Genomic DNA, 26,433 nt, shown 5'->3' on the forward strand with positions numbered 1-26,433 from the left:
CAACCTCAATAAACAACAGAAGGGTATTTTCTGAGAACAGCACTTGAAATGCTTGTAGCTAAAATTCAAAGAATTGGAGAGGTAGAGAGAGAAAGAAAGAAAAATGAAAGAAGGAAGGAAGAGAGACAGAAAGGGATGAAAGAAAGGGACAAAAGAAAAGATGAAAGATAATGAGGAAAAGAATGTATATATGTGTGTGTGAGAGAGAGAGACTGGGCCACTCTCTAGTAGAAAATTGACAGAACACTGTAAACCAACAATAATAGGAAAAATGAAAATAATTATAAAAAAGAAAGAGTTAAAAGGAAAAGAAAGAGAAATAAGGGGAAATTAAGAAGGAAAATTAGGGATCTTTTATCATGCCTATTTTAGTCCTTTCACAGTCTCCTTGGCCAAGATGAATTCTTTTTACCATTGCTACCCATCTAAAAGAGGATAGATAGATAGATAGATAGATAGATAGATAGATAGATAGATAGATAGATCGATCGATCGATCCTTGAGACTGCTAAGAAGCTAGAGTTAAAGGAATTTCTTGAGGAGAATTGGAAGACGCTTGTTCTTTGGTCTTTTGTTTTTCTTAAGCATGGCTTGGATCATTTGCTTGAGACCACTTCTCATGATTAGATGTGATAGGACCAACTTAATGAGGAGTCACTAGCCCTTGAAGGAAAAAAAAAAGTTTAAGGAGGACAACCTTACTTGCAATATGTAGGAAAAGCTATCCCATCCCTGCCACCTGAAGCTGACTAAAAATATCCCAGAGGTCAGGACAAATGTCATTCACTTATCAAATGTTTCTGTTATCTTCATGGATGTATTAACACACCAGACAGATACAATAAATGTTTTTGGGACTCCACTTTCAGTGATTATCACCAATGACTATGCATTTTCTTCCCCTAGTGCCAGGATGATGCCAGTTGATGATGGGAGACAGATTTCTGGAGTTTCTTCACTTTAGAACAAGAATACCAATATATTTTTTTCTGTCTTTTTGCTATTTCTTGGGCCGCTCCCACGGCATATGGAGGTTCCCAGGCTAGGGGTCGAATCGGAGCTGTAGCTGCTGGCCTATGCCAGAGCCACAGCAACGCGGGATCCGAGCCGCGCGTCTGCAACCTACACCACAGCTCACGGCAATGCCTGATCGTCAACCCACTGAACAAGGGCAGGGACCGAACTTGCAACCTCATGGTTCCTAGTCGGATTTGTTAACCACTGCGCCACGACAGGAACTCCGAGAATACCAATATTTTTAATTGTATAATTGGTGCTTCATAGATGATGGCATGGAATACTCAGGTATTATATTCAGCCATTGTGAATTGTATGCTCCATAGGGCACCCCTTAAATAATAACTGCAGCATTAAATCCATCCTGAAGAGTGACAAATCACTCAAAATTGGTGCTCAGTCTATTGGTGTCTTCACATAGTTCCTCTTCATTGTCAGTGGTAATGGATGTTTTTCAGAAGGGTCCCTGCCCTTAGTATTGACTTGTTCTTCTGGTTTGGTTGTGAGGAATTAACTCTGATCTAAAGAGACAACCAATTGGTGAAGTTAAATATATTAAAAGGGAAAATATTGAACAAGGAAAGAGGAACTCATTGATAGAGGAATGACAGTCAGCATTTGAACCTCACATAAAACATGAGTCATTTGGGGCTCTCCAGTGTGTATTGAAACTTGTCAGAGAATATAGTTTTTGTCCTGAGCTAGACTATATATAAGATCCTCTTCCAATAGGGCCTTTTGTCAGGAAAATTTCATCACAGAAAAATAATTCCATAATTTTGGGATTAGAGATACAAGATACTTCTCTATAAAAATAAGACCCCCTTCTTTAAGGGTATAAAGTGAAAGGAGTGTGTATTATGGAAAATTTATTTTTGCAGCCTTAACTCAGGAGGGGTTGCATACTAATCTGCAGTGGTTATGAGGGGTGGGGGAAAGAAGGAGAGAGAGAGATCCCCAGCAATGTAAAAGATAATACATGCAAAGGGACCACAGAGCCTGCAGCAAAGGTAAGCCAATGTAACAGTTAAGTGACATTAGTTTCATAAATATAGGCCTGTCTGAGAAAATGCCAAAGATTTAGTGTGTTTGGAAAAGGAAAAAAAAAAGTGAAAGAGACAGAAAAAGGAAGGATAGAGAGGAAGCAGAAAGAGAATGATTAGGATGTTTGGAAACATCTTTTTGATTGGCACGTGGAGGTAAATCTGCTGAGATGCACAAATTCAGACTTATGGTTATAAATAATGAGTAAAAAATTATGATATAAATAAGGTAATAAGGTGGAAACAAAGGTCTTATTCTGTTTTCTTGAATGGTATTCACTATCCAAGGTCATCTGCTTTTTCTGATTTTCTCAGTAAAGCTTTTTCTTGTAGTTGAATGCTTTGGGGATGTTCCTAGTAGCCCTCAGTTTAAGTTTTGTGGCTAAAGTGACATATCGTCAGTCTGAGGTTGATGTTTTCTTAGCTAGGAGGCATGAACCCAAAGATCTACTCCTTATAGCTTGACTGAGGTGTTGGCCATAAGGGACAACTTAATAAAGGCCTTCCAATGAGGCTCCAGAATTTTGTTTGTGGATTTTTTGGCCATACCCACAGCATGTAGAAGTTACCTAGACCAGGGATTGAATTCTTTCCACAGCAGCAACCTGAGTCACTGCAGTGACAATGTCAGATCCTTAACACGTTGTACCACAAGGAAACTGCCAGAGTGGTCATTTTGCTGTTGTTGTTGTCTCTTTCAGGAGACAAAGATTCTTGGTTTTAAGTTGTGTGCATACTCAAAAGATGGCTCTGTCAGAAGGGTGATTTATACCTATTGGGGATGAGTCTCAGCATATTGCATCAGTCCATTATAACATTTGTCCATATCTGCTTGCAACAATTGGATTCTAAGACAGAAGACATTATGTCTAATTTCCTTGTCTGTCTGTGACAAATTCGTAAGGTGAAAATCTATTATTGGCAGGGAGAGATGACTGGAAGGCCATTGATACTAATAGGAATGAATACCTTAGGCTATGGTGGTTTTAAGTCTTTAGAGAGTTTATCAAGTTTTAACATAAAAAGGTTTTATGTTAAAGTAGTACCCCCTTCCCCAAGGATGTTAGGGATGGTATAGTTTATGGCCAATGGGTAAGACGTTACAAATTCCTTAACTATGGTCCCAGTAAAATGACTACCTCTGAGACTAGAAAGACAAGTTAGGTATCCTCAAGTAGGAAAAACAAAAATAGATTTTTAGCCAAGGTAAGAGCTTACCATTCAACAAGTGAAAGCTTCTAGACATCCAGAGGAAAGGCTGTCTTGATGATTCTATAACCCACCTGACTGGAGGGTAAACCTAAGTTTCTCCCAACATATGTATTTTTAAAAATAACTGGTGTTTGTAATTTAAGCTTGCTCAAGCTTTCATAAAAGTGACCCAAACTAATCAGATTGTCTTTAAATTTGCTGAACATATTGGGCTGGGGTGAGGGCAGCCTCTTTAGAATAGTGGTCAAAAAAATGTTTTATTTTGCCTCATGAGTTTGTTCCCTAGCATGAGCTTAAATACATGCCTTCCTTAGGAAGGAGCAAAGCATTTAGTAAAGCTCATGCTTGCTTACCATGCTTAATCAGTGTACCAGTAGCAGCTAGGAAAGTATTCCCAATTTTTTCCCACAGCATCCTGGAGTCATGAACCACCCTAAAGGCCTATATGCTGCTATATCTGTGTTAACAGAGTCTGCTATATGCCCTGCTAGCTGAAAGACTTCAGTCAAGTCTATAAGTTTAGCCAGTTGTGCTGACTTTACATCAGGAAGGATACTGGATGTTCTAAGTCCTTGGGAGGTGGTGACTGCATGGCAGTATGGAAACTATCTTTGTCCTATCTTAAAGTTTGATCTGCCTAAAGAGACTTCCAAGTATGGACCTTGTAAAAAGTTTCAGGGAGACCAGAGTGAGGTAGGGAAGGTTCTTAGGTTAAGGTTAGACAATCATGAATGTATAAGAGAGCTAGTGATGCCCTACCAAAATACCACAGACTGGATGGCTTAACAGAAATTTATCTTCAAACAGTCCTAGAGGCTAGAAATCTGAGATCAAGTTGTCACCAGGGCTGGTTCCTTCTGAGGGAGGTAAGGGAAGAATTTGTTCCCTGAAGTTCTCTTTGGATTTTTGATGGCTGTCTTCCCCCTGTGCCTTTGCATCATCTTCCTCTGTACATGTCTGTCTCCCAGTTTCCTCTTATAAGGACACAAGTTGTACTGGATTAAGGCTTACCATAATGACTTCATTTTAAATTCTGCAAAGGCTCTATCTCAAATTATGGTTATATCTTGAGATACTGGGGTTAGAACTTAGATTCATGAATTTTTTTTGGGGGGGATATATTATTCAGTCCATAAAAATAATTCAGTCCTCATCTGGAAGTAAGGTAGCCAGAATGAGTATGACACCTGCGAACTACAAGGTACGCTGGAGATAGCAGCTGAAATTCATAGAAAGTGAGTTTGGCAGTGGAGGAATGTCAGATTTCTCTCTCTCTCTCTCTCTCTCTCTCTCTCTCTCTCTCTCTCTCTCTCTCTCTCTCTCTCTCCCTCCCCCCACCCAATCTGTGTGTGTGTGTGTTGCCATCTGTCTCTCTTATGTTTTGTTTGTCTTTGTCTGACTCTGTCTCTGCCTACTTATGTCTCTGATTCCCTCTCTGAGAGTCTGACAATCTGTCACTGTCTCTTTTGCTCTGTGTGTATTGTTTGTTTGATTGCATGAGTGTGACTCTGACTCTCTCTCTCATTCAGTGTCTCTCTGTCTGTCTCCTTCTGCCTCCCTTTCTCTACCATTTTCTGTCCCTGTCTGTGTCTTTTTTTTGTCGTCTCTATTTCTGCCTCTATCTGTCTTATCCATCCCTGTGTCTTTGCCCTCATCTGCCTGATTCTGTCTCCACTTTTGCTCCTGTTAACCTGCCACTGCTGCCATCTCTGTCCATATGCTTGCCCCTTTCCCTCAGTCATGTTTGCTGGTCCATGCTCCTGCATTGGACATCTAAATGTGATGGTGCTCCAGGAACATATCTGGCCTTTTTCTCTACCTACACTCCCCCCTAGGAGGCATCATCCTAGTAATGGCTTAAACATCATCACTATGCTCATAACTACTAAATCTTTACCTCTCATTATACATCTACTATATCTAAGTGGCTCCTCAGCATCTCTCCATGGACACAGATGTCAGAGAATTGAAAAGTCCAAAATAGAGCTCTTTATTTCCCACACAGTTTACTTCTTTCTAAGTTTCCTCTGTTTCAGTAAAGGCTTCCATCATTCTCCATCCATTCAATCTTTGACATTATCCTATTGGCTCTACCTTCATATTATATCTAGTATTGAATCACTCCTACCCAACTCAAAGGCTATCAATCTCATCCAAAACTAACTTCTTCTCTTTCTTGGATTACTATAGACTGGACTCCTTGCTTCCACTCTTGTAACAATATTGAACAGATTTAGTAGCACACAATAATGGCTAAAGCAATTTTTTTTTTCTTTTTCTCTCACATAAAAGAAATCTGAAGATTATCAGTCCAGGGCAGGTATGACAGTTCCATAATGTCATGAAGGACCCAAGTAACAATTTTTCTGCTCCACCACCATGCACATGGATTCAAGCCTCAGGTTCCCAACATATCCAAAGTGGCCACTAGAATTCCAACCAGCATGCCAAAGTTGTGTGCCTAAAGAAAATGATAATGCAAAAGGCAACATAGGAGCGCTTCCCAGCTGAAAAAAAATTCCACTTAAGCTGTGTTCCCTGGAATCACTTCCAACATTTTTGAATGTAATATTTTGTTCCAGACAGCAAAGTGGCTGGCAAAAAAATGAGGGAAGTGATTATGACTATTGGTGTGGGCAAGTGGCAATAATAGCTGCTATGGATTTTAACAGTCTACTCTCCACATGGCAGACAGTGTGATCATCCCAGTGCCTATATTGGCTCTTACCACTTGCTGGCATAAATTTCTATAATGGCTTCTCTTTAAGAATAAAGTTCAATCCACTGTCTTTGGCCTGCAAGGCCCTGAGTTATCAGATCCCTATTTCTTGTACCTCATCCCCTACCACTCTCTCCTTTGTTCATTATGGAAACACCACATGGTATCTTGTTCTGTTCATAAAATGCACCAAACTCATTCCCTTCTTAAATATCCAGCAATTGATTCTTACTTCAGATGTTCATATGGCTGTCTCCTTCTTGTCATATAGCACTGAGTTCAAATTCCACATGTCTCTCCATCCTTCAAGTTGACCATTTGTCCAAAAGTATCTTGTGTTTATGTTTTAGTAGCTCCCCTAACAGAATGGTAAACTTCAGAGAGCAAGAACAAGTTTTCCCTTGCTCACCACTTATTTCTGCTTCCCAGAAGAGGATGAGATACAAACATTAGGTGCTCACCAAGTATTTGTTGCATAAATGGCTGAATGCATGAATATACACATGAGATGAAACAGAGCAAATGTATCTGCTGCCATATCTTTGTTATCTCTTTCATCTCTTGGTAACTGACAGACGTAAGACAACTCTATAAGTTTAGCTGGTCATTATGACTTGAGTTCAGGAAGGAGATTGTTTTCTATAAGCTCTTGGGATGTGGTGACTGCATAACCAGGTTGAAAATATCTTTGCACTGTCTTAAGATGTGACCCATCTACAGAGACTTCTATGTCTTGGCCTTACAAAATAGTTTCAAGGAGATCAGAATGAGGCAGGGGGAGTTCTTAGGTTAAGGTTAGGCAACCATAAGGTTCTTCTTTCTCTGAGAGAGAAAGCAAGAATAAAGATATGACACCTAAGGGACTGTGGTGTGCACTGCATGGAAGCTATGATTATAAAACACAGTAATTCTGGAAGTGAAGAAATGGGTGCTTTTAGCTGGAGCCAAAAAAAAAAAAAAAGCTGGTGCTTTTTTAGCTGGAGCCATAACGTTGTCAGAAGAGACTTCAACTAACATCACAGTTATATACATTGCCGTGAGGGAAGGGGGTTATTTCTTTAGTTACTAGGCTGAGAAAGACTAATACCCAATGGACCTCTTGATTTCCATGTTTCTGAAATATTGCCAAAGTCCAAAGTCACAGAAGTCTAAAGCATTGCTCGCATATTGAGCCCTAAGAGACTCTCCCTGGAAGGTAAATGATTCACTTTCCACCTGTCCTCTAAACTTATCTGCAGCCTTGTAAATATCTTAAAACAACACTGCCACGTGATTGGTGCTTTCCCTGGGCCGGCTACGATACATACACGAACCCATTTATTCCTCACATTGACACTCTAGAAGGCATTGTTTGCCTCATTTATTTTTTTAGTTCTTTTATTTATTTTTATTTTATTTTTAAATTTTTCCCCAATATGATTTTTTTTTCAACTATACGGAATGATGACCCAGTTACACATACATGTAGAAATTCTATTTTCTCACATAATCATGCTCTAATATAACTGACTAGACATAGTTCCCAGAGCTACACAGCATGATCTAATTACTAGTCCATTCCAAAGGCAAGAGTTTGCATCCATTAACCCCAGGCTCCACAACCACTCCACTCCTTTCCCCTCCCCCTTGGCAACCACAAGCCCTACTCTCCAAGTCCATGATTTTCTTTTCAGTGGAGAGGTTCATCTGTGCCATATATTACAATTCAGATATAAGTTGTATCATATGGTATTTGTCTTTCTCTTTCTGACTTACTTCACTCAGTATGAGAGTCTCTAGTTCCACCCATGTTGATGCAAATGGCATTATTTTGTTCTTTTTTCTGGCTGAGTGGTATTATATCATGTATATACACCACATCTTCCTAATCCCAACTGTCTGTCAATGGACATTTGGGTTGTTTCCAAGTCTTGACTATTGTGAATAGAGCTGCAATGAATATGCAGGGCATTTGTCTATTTAAGGAAAGACTTGTCCGGATATATGCCCAAGAGTGTGATTGCTAGGTCATATGATAGTTCTATGTATAGATTTCTAATTTACCTCCATACTGTTCCCCATAGCGGCTATACAAGAATACATTCCCACTAACAGTGCAAGAAGGTTCCCATTTCCTCACACCGCCTCCAGCATTTTTTAATTGTGGACTTCGTAATGATGGCCATTCTGATTGGTGTGAGGTAGTATCTCATGGTAGTTTTGATTTGCATTTCTCTAATAATCAGGGATATTCAACATTTTTCATGTGCTTGTTGGCCATCTGTATATCTTTCTTGTAAAAATGTCTATTCAGGACTTGTGCCCATTTTTCAATTGGGTTCATGGATTTTTTTGCCATGGAGTTCTATAAGATGTTTGTATATTCTTGAGATTAATCCCCTGTCACTTGCATTGTTTGAAACTATTTTCCATTCTGTAAGTCATCTTTTTGTTTTCTTTTTGGTTTCCTTTCCTGTGAAAAATTTGAAAGTTTGATTAGGTCCCATTGGTTTATTTTTATTTTTAATTATACACCCAGATACATACAATAAATAGTAACAGACGTAAAAGGAGAAATTGATGGGAATATAATCATAGTAGGAGACTTCAACACCCCGCTCACATCAATGGGCAGATCCTCTAGACAGAATGTCAATAAAGCAACGGAGATCCTAAAGGAAACAATAGAAAAGTTAGACTTCATTAACATTTTCAGAACATTACATCCAAAAAAATCAGAATACACATTCTTCTCAAGTGCACACGGAACAGTCTCAAGAATTGATCACATACTGGGGCACAAAGCTAACCTCAACAAATTTAAGAGTATAGAAATTATTTCAAGTTTCTTCTCTGGCCACAATGGCATGAAACTAGAAATCAAACACAGGGAAAGAAAGGAGAAGAAAACTGACTACATGGAGACTAAACAACAGGCTACTGAAAAACCAATGGGTCAATGAGGCAATCAAGAAGGAAATTAAAAAATACCTCGAGACAAATGATAATGAAGACACAACCACTCAAAATCTATGGGATGCCACAAAAGCAGTGCTCAGAGGAAGTTCATAGCAATACAGGCCTTCCTCAAAAAAGAAGAAAAATCTCAAATCAACAACTTAACCCACCACCTAAATGAATTAGAAAAAGAACAAACAAAACCTAAAGTCAGTAGAAGGAAGGAAATCATAAAGATCAAAGAGGAAGTCAATAAAATAGAGATTAAAGAAACAATAGGCAAAATCAATCAAACCAAGAGCTGGTTCTTTGAAGAGGTAAACACAATGGACTAACCTCTGGCTAGACTCTCCAAGAAGAGGAGAGAAAAAACCCAAATAAACAAAATCAGAAATGAAAAAGGAGAAATCACAATGGATACTACAGAAATACAAAAAACCATGAGAGAATACTATGAACAATTGTATGCCAACAAATTTGACAATCTAGAAGACATGGACAGCTTTCTGGAGACTTGGAGCCTGCCAAAACTGAATCAAGAAGAAATAGATCAACTGAACACACCGATCACTAGAAATGAAATTGAATACGTCATAAAAACACTCCCTACAAATAAAAGTCCAGGACCAGATGCCTTCACAGGCAAATTCTACCAAACATACAAAGAGGAACTTATGCCCATCCTCCTTAAGCTTTTTCAAAAGGTTGAAGAAGAAGGAACACTCCGAAAGACATGCTATGACAACACCATCATCCTAATTCCAAAACCAGACAAAGATATCACCAAAAAAGAAAACTATCGGCCAATATCTTTGGTGAATACAGACGCAAAAATTCTCAACACGATTTTAGCCAAATGAATCCAACAGCACATCAAAAAGATCGTACACCACAACCAGGTGGGATTCATCCCAGGTGCACAAGGATGGTTCGACATATGCAAATCAATCAACGCCACACACCACATTAACAAAAGAAAAGTCAAAAACCACGTGATCATCTCAATAGATGCAGAAAAAGCTTTTGACAAAGTCCAACACCCCTTCATGATAAAACCTCTTAGCAAAGTGGGTATAGAGGGTACATTCCTTAACATGATCAAAGCCATTTATGACAAACCCACAGCAAATATCATACTCAATGGAGAAAAGCTGAAAGCCTTCCCACTAAAATCTGGAGCAAGACAGGAATGGCCACTCTCACCACTGCTCTTCAACATAGTATTGGAAGTCCTAGCCACAGCAATCAGACAAACAAAAGAAATAAAAGGCATCCAAATAGGAAGAGAAGAGCTAAACCTGTCACTGTATGCAGATGACATGGTACTATATATAGAAAACCCTAAGGACTCAACCCACAAACTACCTGAACTGATCAACAAATTCAGCAAAGTAGCAGGATATAAGATCAACATTCAGAAATCAGTCACATTTGTGTATACTAACAATGAACTATTAGAAAAGCAACACAAAACCACAACACCTTTTAAAATGGCACCCCAAAATATCAAATTCCTGACAATACACCTGACCAAGGAGCTAAAGGACTTATATGCCAAGAAGTATAAAACATTAATCAAGGAAGTTAAAGAAGATGTAAAGAAATGGAAAGATAGTCCATGCTCCTGGGTTGGAAAAATTAATATCGTAAAAATGGCCATACGAAGCCAAAGCGATCTACAGATTCAATGCAATCCCTATCAAATTACCCATGACATTTTTTCACAGAACGAGAGCAAACACTCCAAAAATTCATATGGAACCACAAAAGACCCAGAATTGCCAAAATAATCCTGAGGAACAAAAACCAAGCAGGTGGCACGACTCTCTCAGACCTCAAGAAATATCACAAAGCCACAGTCACCAAGACATTGTGGTACTGGTACCAAAACAGACAGACAGACAAATGGGACAGAATAGGGAATGCAGAAATAAACCCAGACATCTATGGTCAATTAATCTTTGACAAAGGAGGCAAGAACATCAAATGAGAAAAAGACGGTCTGTTCAGCAAGTATTGCTGGGAAACCTGGGCAGCTGCCTGCAAATCAATAAAACTGGAACACACCCTCACACCATGCATGAAAATAAACTCAAAATGGCTTAAAGACTTAAATATAAGACAAGACACCACCAAACTCCTGGAAGGGAACATGGGCAAAAAATTCTCTGACATCAACCTTACCACTGTTTTCTCAGGTCAGTCTCCCAAAGCAACAGAAATAAAAGCAAAAATAAACCAACTAATCAAACGGACAAGCTTTTGCACAGCAAAGGAAACCCAAAAGAAAACAAAAAGACACCATCCAGAATAGGAGAAAATAATCTCAAATGATGCAACTGACAAGGGCTTAATCTTGAGAATATACAAGCAACTTATACAACTCGATAGCAGAAAAGCCAACAACCCAACAGAAAATGGGCAAAAGACCTGAATAGACATTTCTCCAAAGACATGCAGATGGCCAACAATCACATGAACAAATGCTCAACATCCCTGATTATTAGAGAAATGCAAATCAAAACGACCATGAGATACCACCTCACACCAATGGCCATCATTAACTAGTCCAAAAATAACACATGCTGGAGAGGGTGTGGAGAAAAGGTAACCCTCCTACGCTGTTGGTGGGAATGCAAATTGATACAACCACTGTAGAAAACAGTATGGAGGTAACTCAGAAAACTAAATCTAGAACTACCATTTGACCCAGCAATCCCACTCTTGGGCCTATATCTGGACAAAACTTTCCTTGAAAAAGACGCATGCACCCGCATGTGCACTGCAACACTATTCACAATAGCCAAGACATGGAAACAACCCAAATGTCCATTGACAGATGATTGGATGAGGAAGATGAGGTATATATACACAATGGAATACTACTCAGCCATAAAAAAAGAATGACATAATGCCATTTGCAGCAACACAGATGAAACTAGAGACTCTCATACTGAGTGAAGTAAGTCAGAAAGAGAAAGACAAATACCATATGATATCACCTATATCTGGAATCATATACGTCACTAATGAACCTCTCCACAGAAAGGAAAATCACGGACTTGGAGAATAGAATTGTGTTTGCCAAGGGGGAGGGGGAGGGAGTGGGATGGACTGGGAACTTGGAGCTAATAGATGCAGACTATTGTCTTTAGAATGGATAGACAATGAGATCCTTCTGTATAGCACTGGGAACTATGTCTAGTCACTTATGATGGAGCATTGTAATGTGAGAAAAAATGTATACTTGTATGTGTAACTGTGTCACCGTGCTGTACAGTAGAAAACTGACAGTGTATACCAGCTATAATGAAAAAAATAGTATTTTAAAAAATAAAAAAAGGGACTCAGAGTAACATCTTCACTCCAGAAATTACTAGTTATGTCATAAGGGAAAGGTTATTTAGCCTCTTTAATTCTCACTTTGCCCATTTATTTTTTAAAAATTTCTATTAAAGTACAGTTGATTTATAATGTTCCTTCAATTTCTGCTGTATAGCGAAGTGACCCAACCATGTACATATTTTTTTATGCATACACGGTATGGTGTTTGCAAGGGCCAAAGGAGAAAAATAATACATATTAGGTGCTTAAAATTTTAAAGCTGTTCAGTAAATGTTAGCTTCCTGCTCTACCACAACCCTTCCACCTCCAAATCAAAACGACTGGGTTTAAATCTTTGTCGTGATGTCCATTAGATGGTGTTGATGTCTTAAATTTTTCCCTAAGGAACACCGGGTTGGGGTAGAGCAGTCTATGAACAAGAATTTACCCATAGCATCACACCCAACTTGGAAACTTTGGAGAGCATATTACAATGTCACAGGTGAATTTGATGGATAGAAATAGGATAAATTATTTCCAAACCACTAGAAGGAATAAGGTACTAAAGAATACTCAGTGCATCCAACAGCGATTCAATCAATCCAATAAAAAAAATAAAATAAAAAAAACAGAAAAAGAGAATACTATATGAGAGGCATAGAAAAAATCATAATAAATGATTATGCAGAAATAAGATGCTAGAAACAACTGCAAAGACAGAGATTGTTAGAAAAATTCAAAATGTACCCATGTGTTCTGTAAAAGAGGAATATCTAAATCATAAAGGGCATGGGAGGGTTAAAAGCAAGTCAAATGGCCGTGGACACTCTTTTTTAGTGATTATTTCAGTTCTTAAATGATGAAAATGAGGGACTCAGGGCAAATTACTGTGCTTATAATTCCGAAGGCTCAAAATGTACACATGCCAAAAATTCACTGAAACTGACAAATTCACAAAGTGGGAACTTTTAGTGTCTCTCTTAGTAACCGACTGATTAAGAAAACAGTAAGTATTAGCAATGATAAGGAAAATTTGAGGAACCTTATTAAAATCTTGATCTAACAGGCATGTATAAAATACTGGGTCCAATGACTAGGAAAAGAATACCTTCTTTGCAAGCGCAAATGGAACATTTAGAAAAACTGATCATACACAAAGCCACAAATATATGTCAGCAGTTTTCCAAAAAGAGTCATGAAGGTGGAAACCATGCCCTCTGAACACTATGTAATTGAGTTAAAAAATAATAACCCAAGGAAAACAGAAACAAACCACTTAGGGTGGGAAAATTTAAACATACAACCTGAATCAAGTGACAAATATGACAAACAAGTGCAATTACTAATCATAATAGAAATTAGGAAATATTGCAACCAAATGATAATGAAAATAGTACCCAAATAACCTTGGGGAATATGCTGAAATGGTAGTTTGAGGGACATCTATAACACCAAATACTTATATCAGAAAATAAGAAAGACCACACATTAGTGAGCTAAGCAATCAATATATGAAATTAGAATGACAAAAAAGAATGATAACAGTAGAATAAATGCAAGAAAGTGGAAGGAAGGAATGTGTATCAAAATTAAATAAAGAGACAACAAAACAATCCATAAAGAAGTTCAAGAAAACCAAATGCTTGTGGTTAGGAAATGCAAAAGAAAGTGATAAATGTGCAGCAATGGTTATTTAGGGAAAGAGGGAGAGAGCGAGGACAAATAAAAGATATTACTTAATGTCAAAACTTAGATGAAATAATTTTCTCAACCTACCAAAATTAAATCAGACTGATCATTTTTCCTTCTTTCTTTCCTTTTCTTACTTTTCTTTTTTTTTTTTTTTTGCCACCCTATAGCGAATGGCATTCCTGGGCCTGGGATCAGATCTGAGCCACAGTTGTGACCTACACTGCAGCTGTGGCAAGGCCAGATCCTTATCCTACTGTGCCAAGCCAGGGTTCAAACCCACGTCGCAGCACTCCAGAGACACTGCAATCCCGTTGTGCTACAGTGGGAACTACTAGACTGATCATTTCCATAACACAAATTTAATCCATCATAAACATGGAATTTTAAAACTAAAATTTGTAAAGCCCTTGAAAACTTTTCCGTGGCCTTGGATATTACTATTAACTTTAATGTGTGTAAAATCAATCCCATCTGGGACTTAAAACAATTTCTCTGCTTAATTCATATCGGGTCAGCCCATACACTTGGGAACCTCATCCCCAATTTTGAATTCTACCATTTTTACAAGCTGATAGTGTTAATTACTTGAAATAATTCATACAATACCTCCAGGTTTATCACACAGATATGAGCAGCATCTCCAAAACACTCACCTAAATATTCTTTACGTGATCTGCAACCTGGAGACTTGGTCTCCTGAAATAAGTATCTTCCCTTGAGTCTAGGTTTAAAAAAAGAAAATCTTGAAGTTAACAGAATATTGTAAATCAACTATAGCAGAAAAAAATAAAAATCATGTACCTATCTATCTATCTATCTATCTATCTATCTATCTATCTATCTGAAAATCTTCTCGGGTTCTATTAACAACTAACCTCAGTAAAACTCCAGAGTGCGGATCCTTGAGTTGTTTCTCATTGCATCCCCCTGTCTACAGGATATCCACTCCATCTGAAGACTTTAAATTGAAGATTTTTAGCAATCTTCCAGATGACACCTGACTTCAGAAACAGACTTCTCCCCAAAGGACAGAATAATACTAATTTTCTGATTCTCTAAGACCTTTTTCTCCTCCTTTACTATTAATTACTTCCTATCATTATGATGTCTTCTAGCACATTACTATGACCTTCCTTTATGTTTATTGTAGTATTTTAACTCATGTGGTCTCCTTCTACCACATAAGGAAAAAATAAACAAGCGCAAATGAACATTTCCACAGAAAAGAAAATCATAGACTTGGAGAGTAGACTTGTGGCTGCCCAGAGGGAGAGGGAGGGAGTGGGAGGGATTGGGAGCTTGGGGTTAATGGACGCAAACTATTGCTCTTGGAACAGATGTACAATGAGATCCTGCTGTGTAGCATTGAGAACTATGTCTAGATACAACACAACGATGGGAGGAAAAAGTATGTATACATGTCTGTGTAACTTGGTCCCCATGCTGTACAGTGGAAAAAAAAATACATACACACATAAATACATAAATAAATAAATAAATAAAAATATCTCACATTCCCCATCAGACCCTACAGATTCAAATGCTATTCCTTTAAACACTCTTAAAAGCATATTTCTTTTTGAAAGACCCTTCTGATATATCAGTTTCCTTTACAGCATTAATCTCAAGCTCCAGACTTTAAAAATTGGACATTGACCTCACTTCAACAAAATACTCCTGCTGAGGTCATTACAATCCTATTAGCACACCCTCCTCAATCAGGGGTAGGCTACAATCCTGGGTCCATCGTGGCCCTGATAGTCAAACTTGCTCATGGTATTCACTTTGTTCATGATAGTAAGCCTGCTTGGTGAAACTGATTAACTCTGCTAAATACATTGTTTATCTTGAGGAACACAACATTGGCTTTCTCTTATAAATGGTATTTATATACCCAATACAGTCTGTGTCACACTGGGGTATGATTTCTTATATAACATCTTATATAACAGCCCTATGACATATGCTAACTTATCCTGTGTGTTCAGGATAATTGTTACAGATTTTAAGATATTTAAAAATAAACATTCCAGCTGATCTTGTTTCCCTGTGAGGGGAAATTACCCAGAAACATTAAAACTAATTTCTTTCCTTTCTGTCTCTTTCTTTCTCTTTCTTTTTACTTTCTGTCTTTCTTCTTTTCTTTCTTTCATTCTTCCTCTCTTTTGTTTGTCCTTCCTTCCTCCCTCCCTCTCCCTTTCTTTCTTTCTTTTTCTTTCTTTCTTTTTCTTTCTTTCTTTCTTTCTTTCTTTCCTTCTTTCTTTCTTTCTTTCTTTTCCTTTCTTCCTTTCTTCCTTTCTTCCTTTCTTCCGTCTGTCTTTCTGTCGGTCTTTCTTTCTTTCTTTCTTTCTGTCTCTCTTTCGTTTGTCCTTCCTTCCTCCCTCTCTCCCTCCTGTCTTCCTTCCATCCTCCCCCCTTCTTTCTTCCTTTCTTTGTTTGTTTCTTTCTTTTTTTTCTGCAGAGACAATGTCAGGTCCTTAACCCACTGCACTAAAAGGGAACTCCCACAAGAATTTCTTTTTAAAACTCTATTTTAAAAGAGATTTAAAGAAGAGAAACTGACTCTCTATTCATATATGCTTTGTGACAAGCAATTCTCACACTAGATTGGGAAAAGAAAGAAAAAGAAAGAAAGAAAGAAAGAAAGAAAGAAAGAAAGAAAGAAAGAAAGAAAGAAAGAACGAACGAACATGGGTGGCCCAAAACTTGTCTTTGACATTGAGAAAAGTCATGTGGCTCTCAAAAGGGGACCCAGCTAGATTTATTGTTTTTCTGTGATCTAGGCCCTTGACTTCAAGATTGTTTGTTTCAAGGGCTAATAATCTTTGTGATTTGTATAATTACTTGTTTTTCAGTTGGCCAGTGCATCCTGTCCAGAGTCTTAAATGCTAATGCACAGCCAATGTCACATCAGAGGATTCAACAATGCATTCTAAAACAAAAGGAACAGGAGAGACAATCCCATGTTCAGCTACCGAATGCATTCTCTAAACAAATTCCTGATCAGTAAAATCAGAGCAATGGTGGTAAAAATCTAGACAACATGGATTAATGTCTTGTGGCCAAAATGGGATACTAAAATGTAGATAGATAGATGATAGGCAGAGATATAGATATATAGATATATCTTGACATCCAGACTAGGACACATTATTTCTCCCATTAGACAATGAAAACAAGTCTTACAGAATGTCAACTTCAGGTGAGGTCACTCTGAGATCATGAAAGTAAGACAAAACAAAGGCCACTTCAAAATTTTTTCTAAGCACAGACAAAAGTAAGATTATTGTAAAAATCACCATATACCCCTCTCCTAGCTAATATGAGTGACTGCTAGTTTGTTTGTTTTTTTGTTTTGTTTTTGTTGTTGTTGTTTGCTTTGCTTTGTTTGTTTGTTCTCGCCAGTTTCAGCTTTAATCTCACTCTAACCTATTCTTTCTGTATGAGAGATTTATTAAGATACTCAGTCATAGGAATACCCTGTCTCCCTGACAGTATCCAATCCAGATCAAAACCCTGCTTCTTTAAAACCTCACGCAAATCACCTAACACAATCCCAAATCTTTTAATGTTCCTTTTCTATCATCCTCTCATTTATGTGGCCCACATTTCCCCATTGTGTGCGTTCTCCCTCACTGCAACAAATGATAAATCCAACTTGTTCAACTACAACTGTGTTCTTGGTGGTCTTTAGCTGGGAGGCATTAACATATTGCATCATGTCAAACTTGATGTCAAAACAAAATAAGGAATCAAATATGTTTACTACAATAACCCCAAGTGCTAATATTTCTAATGTATTTTTCAGTTTGCAAAGACACTTATTTTGTATCCTCTCAACCAACAATTTCAAGGCTTTGAGACTGAGAAGAGGACTGGCATACCTGTGGAAATATTGACAATAAAAACAGTAAAAAAAAAATCAAACAGAAAATATATTGAAAATGGATTTTCATGGTAGTGGAATGGGAAAAGGAAAGCAAAGGTTGGGTTCTGGACAATGACTTTGAGATGATGATCTGACCACCAGGTCAGATGCTCTATGGGCGACAGAAGATACAACCCAAATTCCTCAAATTCCAGAGCACATGGCTTCAGAACAAATCATCCCTTTGGGTGGCCAGCAACCTTCCTCAAGCCCAGTCCCCAGCCTCCATAACATCTCAACAAACACAATGAGACAAAATGAGACCCTGATGAGACCCTGTAAATCTAAATGTGATTGCTTTGTAGTTCCATATTTCTAACTCCTCCCCACCCCCACAAATATCACCAACCCACTTTAAGGTTATCTAGGTAATCCATGTATTCAGAACTAGAAGGACATGTAAAATTGATCTGGGGCAACTGATTATAGAACATCACTATCTAACAGAACTCTCTGCAGTGATACAAGTGTTCCATATCTGCATTGCACACAGTGAAGTAGTGGCCACTGAGTGCTTCAAATGTGGCTAGTGAGACCGAGTTACTGAACTTTCAATTTTACTTTATTTTAATCAATTTAAATAGTCATATATGATTAGGGGCTGTCATTTTGGAGAAAGTATCTCTACAGGAAGCCTCTGCACCTGCTGGTGGACTATATACCCAGCCACTTGCCGTCACCCAAAACATGCTCCTCATGACTGCTTGGAAAATTTTAATTCACTTAGAGCCACCGCTCTTCGTAAAATTCCATGTACTTCAAACATGCCGATCAAAACCATCTGTTGCTTGTAGATTCCTATTTTTACCACTGCCTTATTTTAATTTCATTTTATTTATTTGTTTTTTTTTATTTATTTATTTATTTATTTATTTATTTATTGTCTTTTTGCTATTTCTTTGGGCCGCTCCCATGGCATATGGAGGTTCCCAGCTAGGGGTCGAATCGGAGCTGTAGCCCCCGGCCTATGCCAGAGCCACAGCAACGCGGGATCCGAGCTGCATCTGCAACCTACACCACAGCTCACGGCAACGCCGGATCCTCAACCCACTGAGCAAGGGCAGGGACCAAACCCACAACCTCATCGTTCCCAGTCAGATTCGTTAACCACTGCTCCAAGACGGGAACTCCCACCAGGCCCCACCCCTGATCAATGCCTTAGACTGATCATTTCATTTTTCTTTCTTTCTTTTCGTTTCTTTTTTTTTTTGGAGGGGGGTTCCCCCATGGCATAAGGCATTCTGCCACCATGGAATCCTTGATAGGGTTCTTATCGCATGGGGCGGGGCCTGGTGGGTGTGGCTTAGCGTGGCATCCAAGGTGACGTCAGAACAGACGTCAGATGTACCCAGCAGCACTCTGGGCTGAGCGAGTGCCAGGGGCAGCTGCGCCTGTCGGGAAAGCTTATCCTTTGCACCCTTGAGGTAAAGGCCATGGGAGCACTAAGCAGTCGGATGCTATGGCACAGGGCTGGGCATGCCCCAGAGGAGCCAGATGCCCCTGGGGAGGAAGAAGAGGCTGTGGAGGCAGCAGTGGCGGCGATAGAGGCAGGAGAGGAGGAGAGTGAAGAGGCCGTACCCACCACCAGTCAAGTCAGCCACAAGCGGAAGATAGGCCCAGGAGGGCCACTGGCAAAAGCACCCGGCGGGAAACGCGCTAAAGACAGTTCAGGGTCCGTTTATGAGGCACTCTTCCTGAGAGGAGAAGAGAGCGACGTGCAGATCCGTGCCCTGGGTGAGGAGTGGAACTTACACAAGGTCTACTTGTGCCAGTCAGGGTACTTTGCTAGCATGTTCAGTGGTGCTTGGCGGGAGACAACCATGAATACTATAGAGTTGCAGATGCCTGACGAGAACATTGATCGTGAGGCACTGCATGAGGCTTTAGGTTCTCTGTACCGAAACCCTGTACTCATCCCACCCAGTCGAGTTGTTCCCATCCTGGCCACAGCCAGCATGTTGCAGCTGGACGAGCTGATTCAACAGTGCAGTGAGATCATGAAGGAAACTGTCAGTGCCCAGACAGTGTGCGGCTACTACTATTCTGCTGACAGCTACGGACTCCAGAACATCAGGACCATGTGTCTCCAGTGGCTGCTGGACAACCTGATGACCCAGCATAGTGAGGAGCTCTTGCGAGAAGTCAGCCTGGACCTCATGAAAGAGCTCGTCGCCTCTTCAGAGCTCTTGGTGATGGAGGTGGAGATGGACGTGTACGTGATGCTAAAAAAGTGGGTGTTCCTACAGCTGCAGCCGTCATGGAGGGGCCCCCACAGAGCCCTGTTGCCTGATGCTGACTCGTGGTTTGCCAGATCCAGGAGAGAGTCAGAGGGCGCCCCTTTCCTGGAGACGGAGCAGGGCAGAGGCTTCGTGCAAGTGTTCCAGCAGCTGCGGCTTGCCTACATAATCTGCGACCTGCCTTCAGCACGCGTCATCGACCAGGATGCGCTGATCCCTGCTGCATGGCTGACCCCAGTGTACAAAGAGCAGTGGCTTGCCCTTCTCCGGGCTGAGCAGACCAGGGAGCTTGGGCCCATGGACGTCTTTGTGTCCGATCTCCAGGGGAACAGCATGAGATGCGGGGGCCAGCTCCGCAGGGACGAGCAGTGCACCTGGCAGTGGGCAGGCTTCAACTTCGGCTGGGACCTGGTGGTGTGCTATGCCAACCGGCGCATCCTTTTCCGGCGCAGCGCATTGAACAAGCCCTGCAGCCTCGGGGTCAGCTTACTCTGGCAGAGAAAGGTAGCGTTCCGCTTGCGCCTGGCCTCCTTGGACAGGGCTGGAAGAGCCGTTTTCAGGAAGGACACAGAATACCAGATGCTTTCCCTGAGAAAGGATCAAGAGTTAGAGGTTGTAAACCTGGAGAACCAAGATGTGGTTTTCCCCATCTATGTGGCCTGTAACTTCCTGTACCTCCCCCAAGAGGGGTGTTGCCCAGAGTGATGACCCTTGCAGGAAAGCTCAGAGACTCAAGCAGCTTTTCCCTGGGGTGAGGGGCGGCCAGCTTGGTCGAGATGTCAGCTCCTTCTGCAGGACCAACCGGCCTTGCCCATCTCAGGTAATCAACTCTGTCAGAGGCTTTGTTGAGCTGTAGCTCATAATACTTGAGACTGTTTACCTGAGCATATGATGAGGACCCGCATTTAAAGCCTTCCAAACACCACTTGAACTCATTCGTGCTGTTAACGTGGCAACTTGTCCTCCTGGTTCACCATCCATTGACCTCCCTTCCCCATCATCTGCGAAGACAAAAATGTCTTCAGAGAGACACTGTGAGCTTACCTACTGTGCTACTCTTAATGAAACTCATTTACAACATGATACAGATAGATACAGAGGTAACAGAGAGATACAGAGACAGAGAGAAACAGAAAGATAGGGACAGTAACACAGAGACAGGGAGTGACAAAGATAGACTGATCTAGAGACAGAGGTAGACAAAGACAGTGGTAGATAGAGATAGACAAGGATGCAGATAGAGACAATAGAGACAGATATAGGAAAGGACAGGAGAAACAGAGATAGACATACAGAGAAGGAAAGACAGAGACCAGGATAAATCCTCAATCATTGTCAAGGACTCTATTATATCCCATAGGGGGTACATCTCTTTTGGTGTGGCATTCAGTTTTCCGTTATTTAGTTTGATCCTTTTGTGTAGCATTAGCATGATTATACATCTTGTTCTGCCTCCCCATCTCCCCATCCCTTTACTGGTAGGTAATAAAATAAAGTGAGTGCTAAGGTGGGAGAAGCTTTCTTCCTCATCCTTAGCAGTCCAAAAGAAAATTAAAAAAAAATAAAGTGAAAGAATTTGAGACTGGTATTGGATCAATTGCCCAAACTGGCATATGGTAACAGTCAGGGTTTGTGAGAGTTCAAATGTTTAAATGAGTGTACTTCAGCTGTCATGGTTTGTACATTCTTGAACATCTTTCTATTGTAAACAGCAAAAAGCAATTTAAAGGACTTAAAGCTAGTTAGATAGGAAAACCAAAGCAGATCTCTCAGTCAAGGTGCATTTCTGGCTAAGTAGTATCTGGATTTCTCAAGTGAGGATATCTCTTTAGATGAAATGGCATCCTGGCATTCAGATCAAGAAAAAATAATTTTATATAATTTTTATAAGTTATACTTATAATTTTTATAAGTTTATATAAAGTAAGTGAAACTGTTACAGAAAAAAAAACAGATCATAAATTTTACCCTTCTACCCTTCTACTTACTCTTTCCCTCAGTTTAGTCATTACAAAAAAATTAAAAAGCAAAACCCTTGCAGATCTGCAGGTAAAAGATCCAGCATTGGGCATTGTCCTTGCTGTGGTTCTAGTTGCAGCTGTGGTGTGGGTTTGATCCCTGGCCTGGGAACATCCATATGCCACAGGTGCGGTGTGTTAAAAAATAAAAGGAAATTAAATGTAGTTATTTAGGTATACAGAGTATAAGGGAACACAGAGGGTAGAAAATGCGAAATTAAGGGCAAACATCAAAGGATGCAACAGCATCTTCCTGATCGAGCAATTTCATATAACTAACTGTTATGTAATTATTACCCTAACACTAGTATATGGGATTGGGATAATGAAGACTTTCATACCTCTATAAAGGTTAAAAAATTAGATAGATATATAGATAGATAGATAGATAGATAGATAGATAGATAGAAGTCGAAATAATTTGTTTCCTGGATGATAAAGGATAAAATCTAATTTGGAAGAGATATATAAACTTTCAACTTAGTAAAACATTAATTCTGGTAATTATTTTTCTTAATTTATTTGTTCATATTGTATTAATTTTTCACACTCTTTCCAAGCATGTATTTATTATTTGTATGGATTCTTAAACAGTTTTCCATTCTTTGACTTCTTTAACCACAAAAATCACTCAGTGAAAATGCAAAGAATTAGGGTATTTGGGAGGGAATGGTGTGGTGCCATTTTGCAAATTAGCAGGAATCAGAAACCAACATATTCAAATCATGACCACTGAGTTTCTCCTTTTTCTTTCTTTCTTTTTCTTTTTTTTTCCCAAAACACTTTCTACCTCTACCTTACCCTTTTGATTACTAGGTTTGACTTTTCATCTTTTGATCCCATTTCCAGATGCCAAGTAATTCCCATTATAATTCAAAGGCATTCTGTTCCAGAGGTTACTAGTCCTGTTCTTAAGCAGTAAAATCTTTCCAAATACAATTTGAATGCCAAATGTTTCCGAAGAGCAAAGACCATCAACTTGCTTAAGGAGGACTTTCTGGTGCATAAATGACTGCATGCCACAGAAAAACTGCATTTATTAAAATAATATCCTCATGGAATAAATCTGCTTCCTTCCACTCTACCTCCAATATAGGGTGTTATAAGGTTGTGAAATGTTTTTCTGGGGTTAAAATGCTAGGACTGTTAAAATGAAATCTAACCAACATCAAGATAGTCTTAGATTGAAGAGCCCAACAAAAAGATCATCAGTGTAGCCTGGGTGTGTTTGCACAGTGAGAGACCATGGAAACCAAGTACTACAGGCAGTGGCAGGAAATGGGGCAGAGGAAGCAATCCAAATAAAACCAGTGGTGGTGGTGATGGTAATGAATGCGGGAGAACAGCTCTAAATACACAAACTGAAAGAGAAATCACACTGTTCCCTTAACATTTATTTAATCAAACTAAAAGGAAATACATGTTGTAAATGAGTTTCATTAAGAGTAGCACAGTAGGTAAGCTCACAGTGTCTCTCTGAAGACATTTTTGTCTTCGCAGATGATGGGGAAGGGAGGTCAATGGATGGTGAACCAGGAGGACAAGTTGCCACGTTAACAGCACGAATGAGTTCAAGTGGTGTTTGGAAGGCTTTAAATGCGGGTCCTCATCATATGCTCAGGTAAACAGTCTCAAGTATTATGAGCTACAGCTCAACAAAGCCTCTGACAGAGTTGATTACCTGAGATGGGCAAGGCCGGTTGGTCCTGCAGAAGGAGCTGACATCTCGACCAAGCTGGCCGCCCCTCACCCCAGGGAAAAGCTGCTTGAGTCTCTGAGCTTTCCTGCAAGGGTCATCACTCTGGGCAACACCCCTCTTGGGGGAGGTACAGGAAGTTACAGGCCACATAGATGGGGAAAACCACATCTTGGTTCTCCAGGTTTACAACCTCTAACTCTTGATCCTTTCTCAGGGAAAGCATCTGGTATTCTGTGTCCTTCCTGAAAACGGCTCTTCCAGCCCTGTCCAAGGAGGCCAGGCGCAAGCGGAACGCTACCTTTCTCTGCCAGAGTAAGCTGACCCCGAGGCTGCAGGGCTTGTTCAATGCGCTGCGCCGGAAAAGGATGCGCCGGTTGGCATAGCACACCACCAGGTCCCAGCCGAAGTTGAAGCCTGCCCACTGCCAGGTGCACTGCTCGTCCCTGCGGAGCTGGCCCCCGCATCTCATGCTGTTCCCCTGGAGATCGGACACAAAGACGTCCATGGGCCCAAGCTCCCTGGTCTGCTCAGCCCGGAGAAGGGCAAGCCACTGCTCTTTGTACACTGGGGTCAGCCATGCAGCAGGGATCAGCGCATCCTGGTCGATGACGCGTGCTGAAGGCAGGTCGCAGATTATGTAGGCAAGCCGCAGCTGCTGGAACACTTGCACGAAGCCTCTGCCCTGCTCCGTCTCCAGGAAAGGGGCGCCCTCTGACTCTCTCCTGGATCTGGCAAACCACGAGTCAGCATCAGGCAACAGGGCTCTGTGGGGGCCCCTCCATGACGGCTGCAGCTGTAGGAACACCCACTTTTTTAGCATCACGTACACGTCCATCTCCACCTCCATCACCAAGAGCTCTGAAGAGGCGACGAGCTCTTTCATGAGGTCCAGGCTGACTTCTCGCAAGAGCTCCTCACTATGCTGGGTCATCAGGTTGTCCAGCAGCCACTGGAGACACATGGTCCTGATGTTCTGGAGTCCGTAGCTGTCAGCAGAATAGTAGTAGCCGCACACTGTCTGGGCACTGACAGTTTCCTTCATGATCTCACTGCACTGTTGAATCAGCTCGTCCAGCTGCAACATGCTGGCTGTGGCCAGGATGGGAACAACTCGACTGGGTGGGATGAGTACAGGGTTTCGGTACAGAGAACCTAAAGCCTCATGCAGTGCCTCACGATCAATGTTCTCGTCAGGCATCTGCAACTCTATAGTATTCATGGTTGTCTCCCGCCAAGCACCACTGAACATGCTAGCAAAGTACCCTGACTGGCACAAGTAGACCTTGTGTAAGTTCCACTCCTCACCCAGGGCACGGATCTGCACGTCGCTCTCTTCTCCTCTCAGGAAGAGTGCCTCATAAACGGACCCTGAACTGTCTTTAGCGCGTTTCCCGCCGGGTGCTTTTGCCAGTGGCCCTCCTGGGCCTATCTTCCGCTTGTGGCTGACTTGACTGGTGGTGGGTACGGCCTCTTCACTCTCCTCCTCTCCTGCCTCTATCGCCGCCACTGCTGCCTCCACAGCCTCTTCTTCCTCCCCAGGGGCATCTGGCTCCTCTGGGGCATGCCCAGCCCTGTGCCATAGCATCCGACTGCTTAGTGCTCCCATGGCCTTTACCTCAAGGGTGCAAAGGATAAGCTTTCCCGACAGGCGCAGCTGCCCCTGGCACTCGCTCAGCCCAGAGTGCTGCTGGGTACATCTGACGTCTGTTCTGACGTCACCTTGGATGCCACGCTAAGCCACACCCACCAGGCCCCGCCCCATGCGATAAGAACCCTATCAAGGATTCCATGGTGGCAGAATGCCTTATGCCATGGGGGAACCCCCCTCCAAAAAAAAAAAGAAACGAAAAGAAAGAAAGAAAAATGAAATGATCAGTCTAAGGCATTGATCAGGGGTGGGGCCTGGTGGGAGTTCCCGTCTTGGAGCAGTGGTTAACGAATCTGACTGGGAACGATGAGGTTGTGGGTTTGGTCCCTGCCCTTGCTCAGTGGGTTGAGGATCCGGCGTTGCCGTGAGCTGTGGTGTAGGTTGCAGATGCAGCTCGGATCCCGCGTTGCTGTGGCTCTGGCATAGGCCGGGGGCTACAGCTCCGATTCGACCCCTAGCTGGGAACCTCCATATGCCATGGGAGCGGCCCAAAGAAATAGCAAAAAGACAATAAATAAATAAATAAATAAATAAATAAATAAAAAAAAACAAATAAATAAAATGAAATTAAAATAAGGCAGTGGTAAAAATAGGAATCTACAAGCAACAGATGGTTTTGATCGGCATGTTTGAAGTACATGGAATTTTACGAAGAGCGGTGGCTCTAAGTGAATTAAAATTTTCCAAGCAGTCATGAGGAGCATGTTTTGGGTGACGGCAAGTGGCTGGGTATATAGTCCACCAGCAGGTGCAGAGGCTTCCTGTAGAGATACTTTCTCCAAAATGACAGCCCCTAATCATATATGACTATTTAAATTGATTAAAATAAAGTAAAATTGAAAGTTCAGTAACTCGGTCTCACTAGCCACATTTGAAGCACTCAGTGGCCACTACTTCACTGTGTGCAATGCAGATATGGAACACTTGTATCACTGCAGAGAGTTCTGTTAGATAGTGAT

The 26,433-nt window shown here is 40.9% G+C and overlaps 2 protein-coding genes across 2 annotated transcripts; one reads left to right on the forward strand and one right to left on the reverse strand.

Annotated features, from left to right (window-relative positions):
* Positions 1–19,305: 19,305 nt before the first annotated feature.
* On the forward strand, positions 19,306–20,814 carry LOC110257675 (germ cell-less protein-like 1). Its single transcript, XM_021079840.2, has one exon. It carries the CDS (start codon positions 19,306–19,308, stop codon positions 20,812–20,814), a length of 1,509 nt encoding a protein of 502 aa, XP_020935499.2.
* Positions 20,815–23,923: 3,109 nt separating this feature from the next.
* On the reverse strand, positions 23,924–25,432 carry LOC110257676 (germ cell-less protein-like 1). Its single transcript, XM_021079841.1, has one exon. The coding sequence runs from the start codon at positions 25,430–25,432 to the stop codon at positions 23,924–23,926; it is 1,509 nt and encodes a 502-aa protein (XP_020935500.1).
* Positions 25,433–26,433: the final 1,001 nt, after the last annotated feature.

This window comes from Sus scrofa, chromosome X (genome assembly GCF_054392235.1).
Source record: "Sus scrofa isolate SSC_HxYL_T2T_F1_AM1 chromosome X, Sscrofa_HxYL_maternal_Yorkshire_Landrace_v2.0, whole genome shotgun sequence".
Taxonomy (NCBI): Eukaryota; Metazoa; Chordata; class Mammalia; order Artiodactyla; family Suidae; genus Sus; species Sus scrofa.

Bases quoted from the DNA above. Each gene is read 5' to 3' on its own strand.
- LOC110257675 (XM_021079840.2), top strand. From the start codon at position 19,306: ATGGGAGCACTAAGCAGTCGGATGCTATGGCACAGGGCTGGGCATGCC.
- LOC110257676 (XM_021079841.1), bottom strand. From the start codon at position 25,432: ATGGGAGCACTAAGCAGTCGGATGCTATGGCACAGGGCTGGGCATGCC.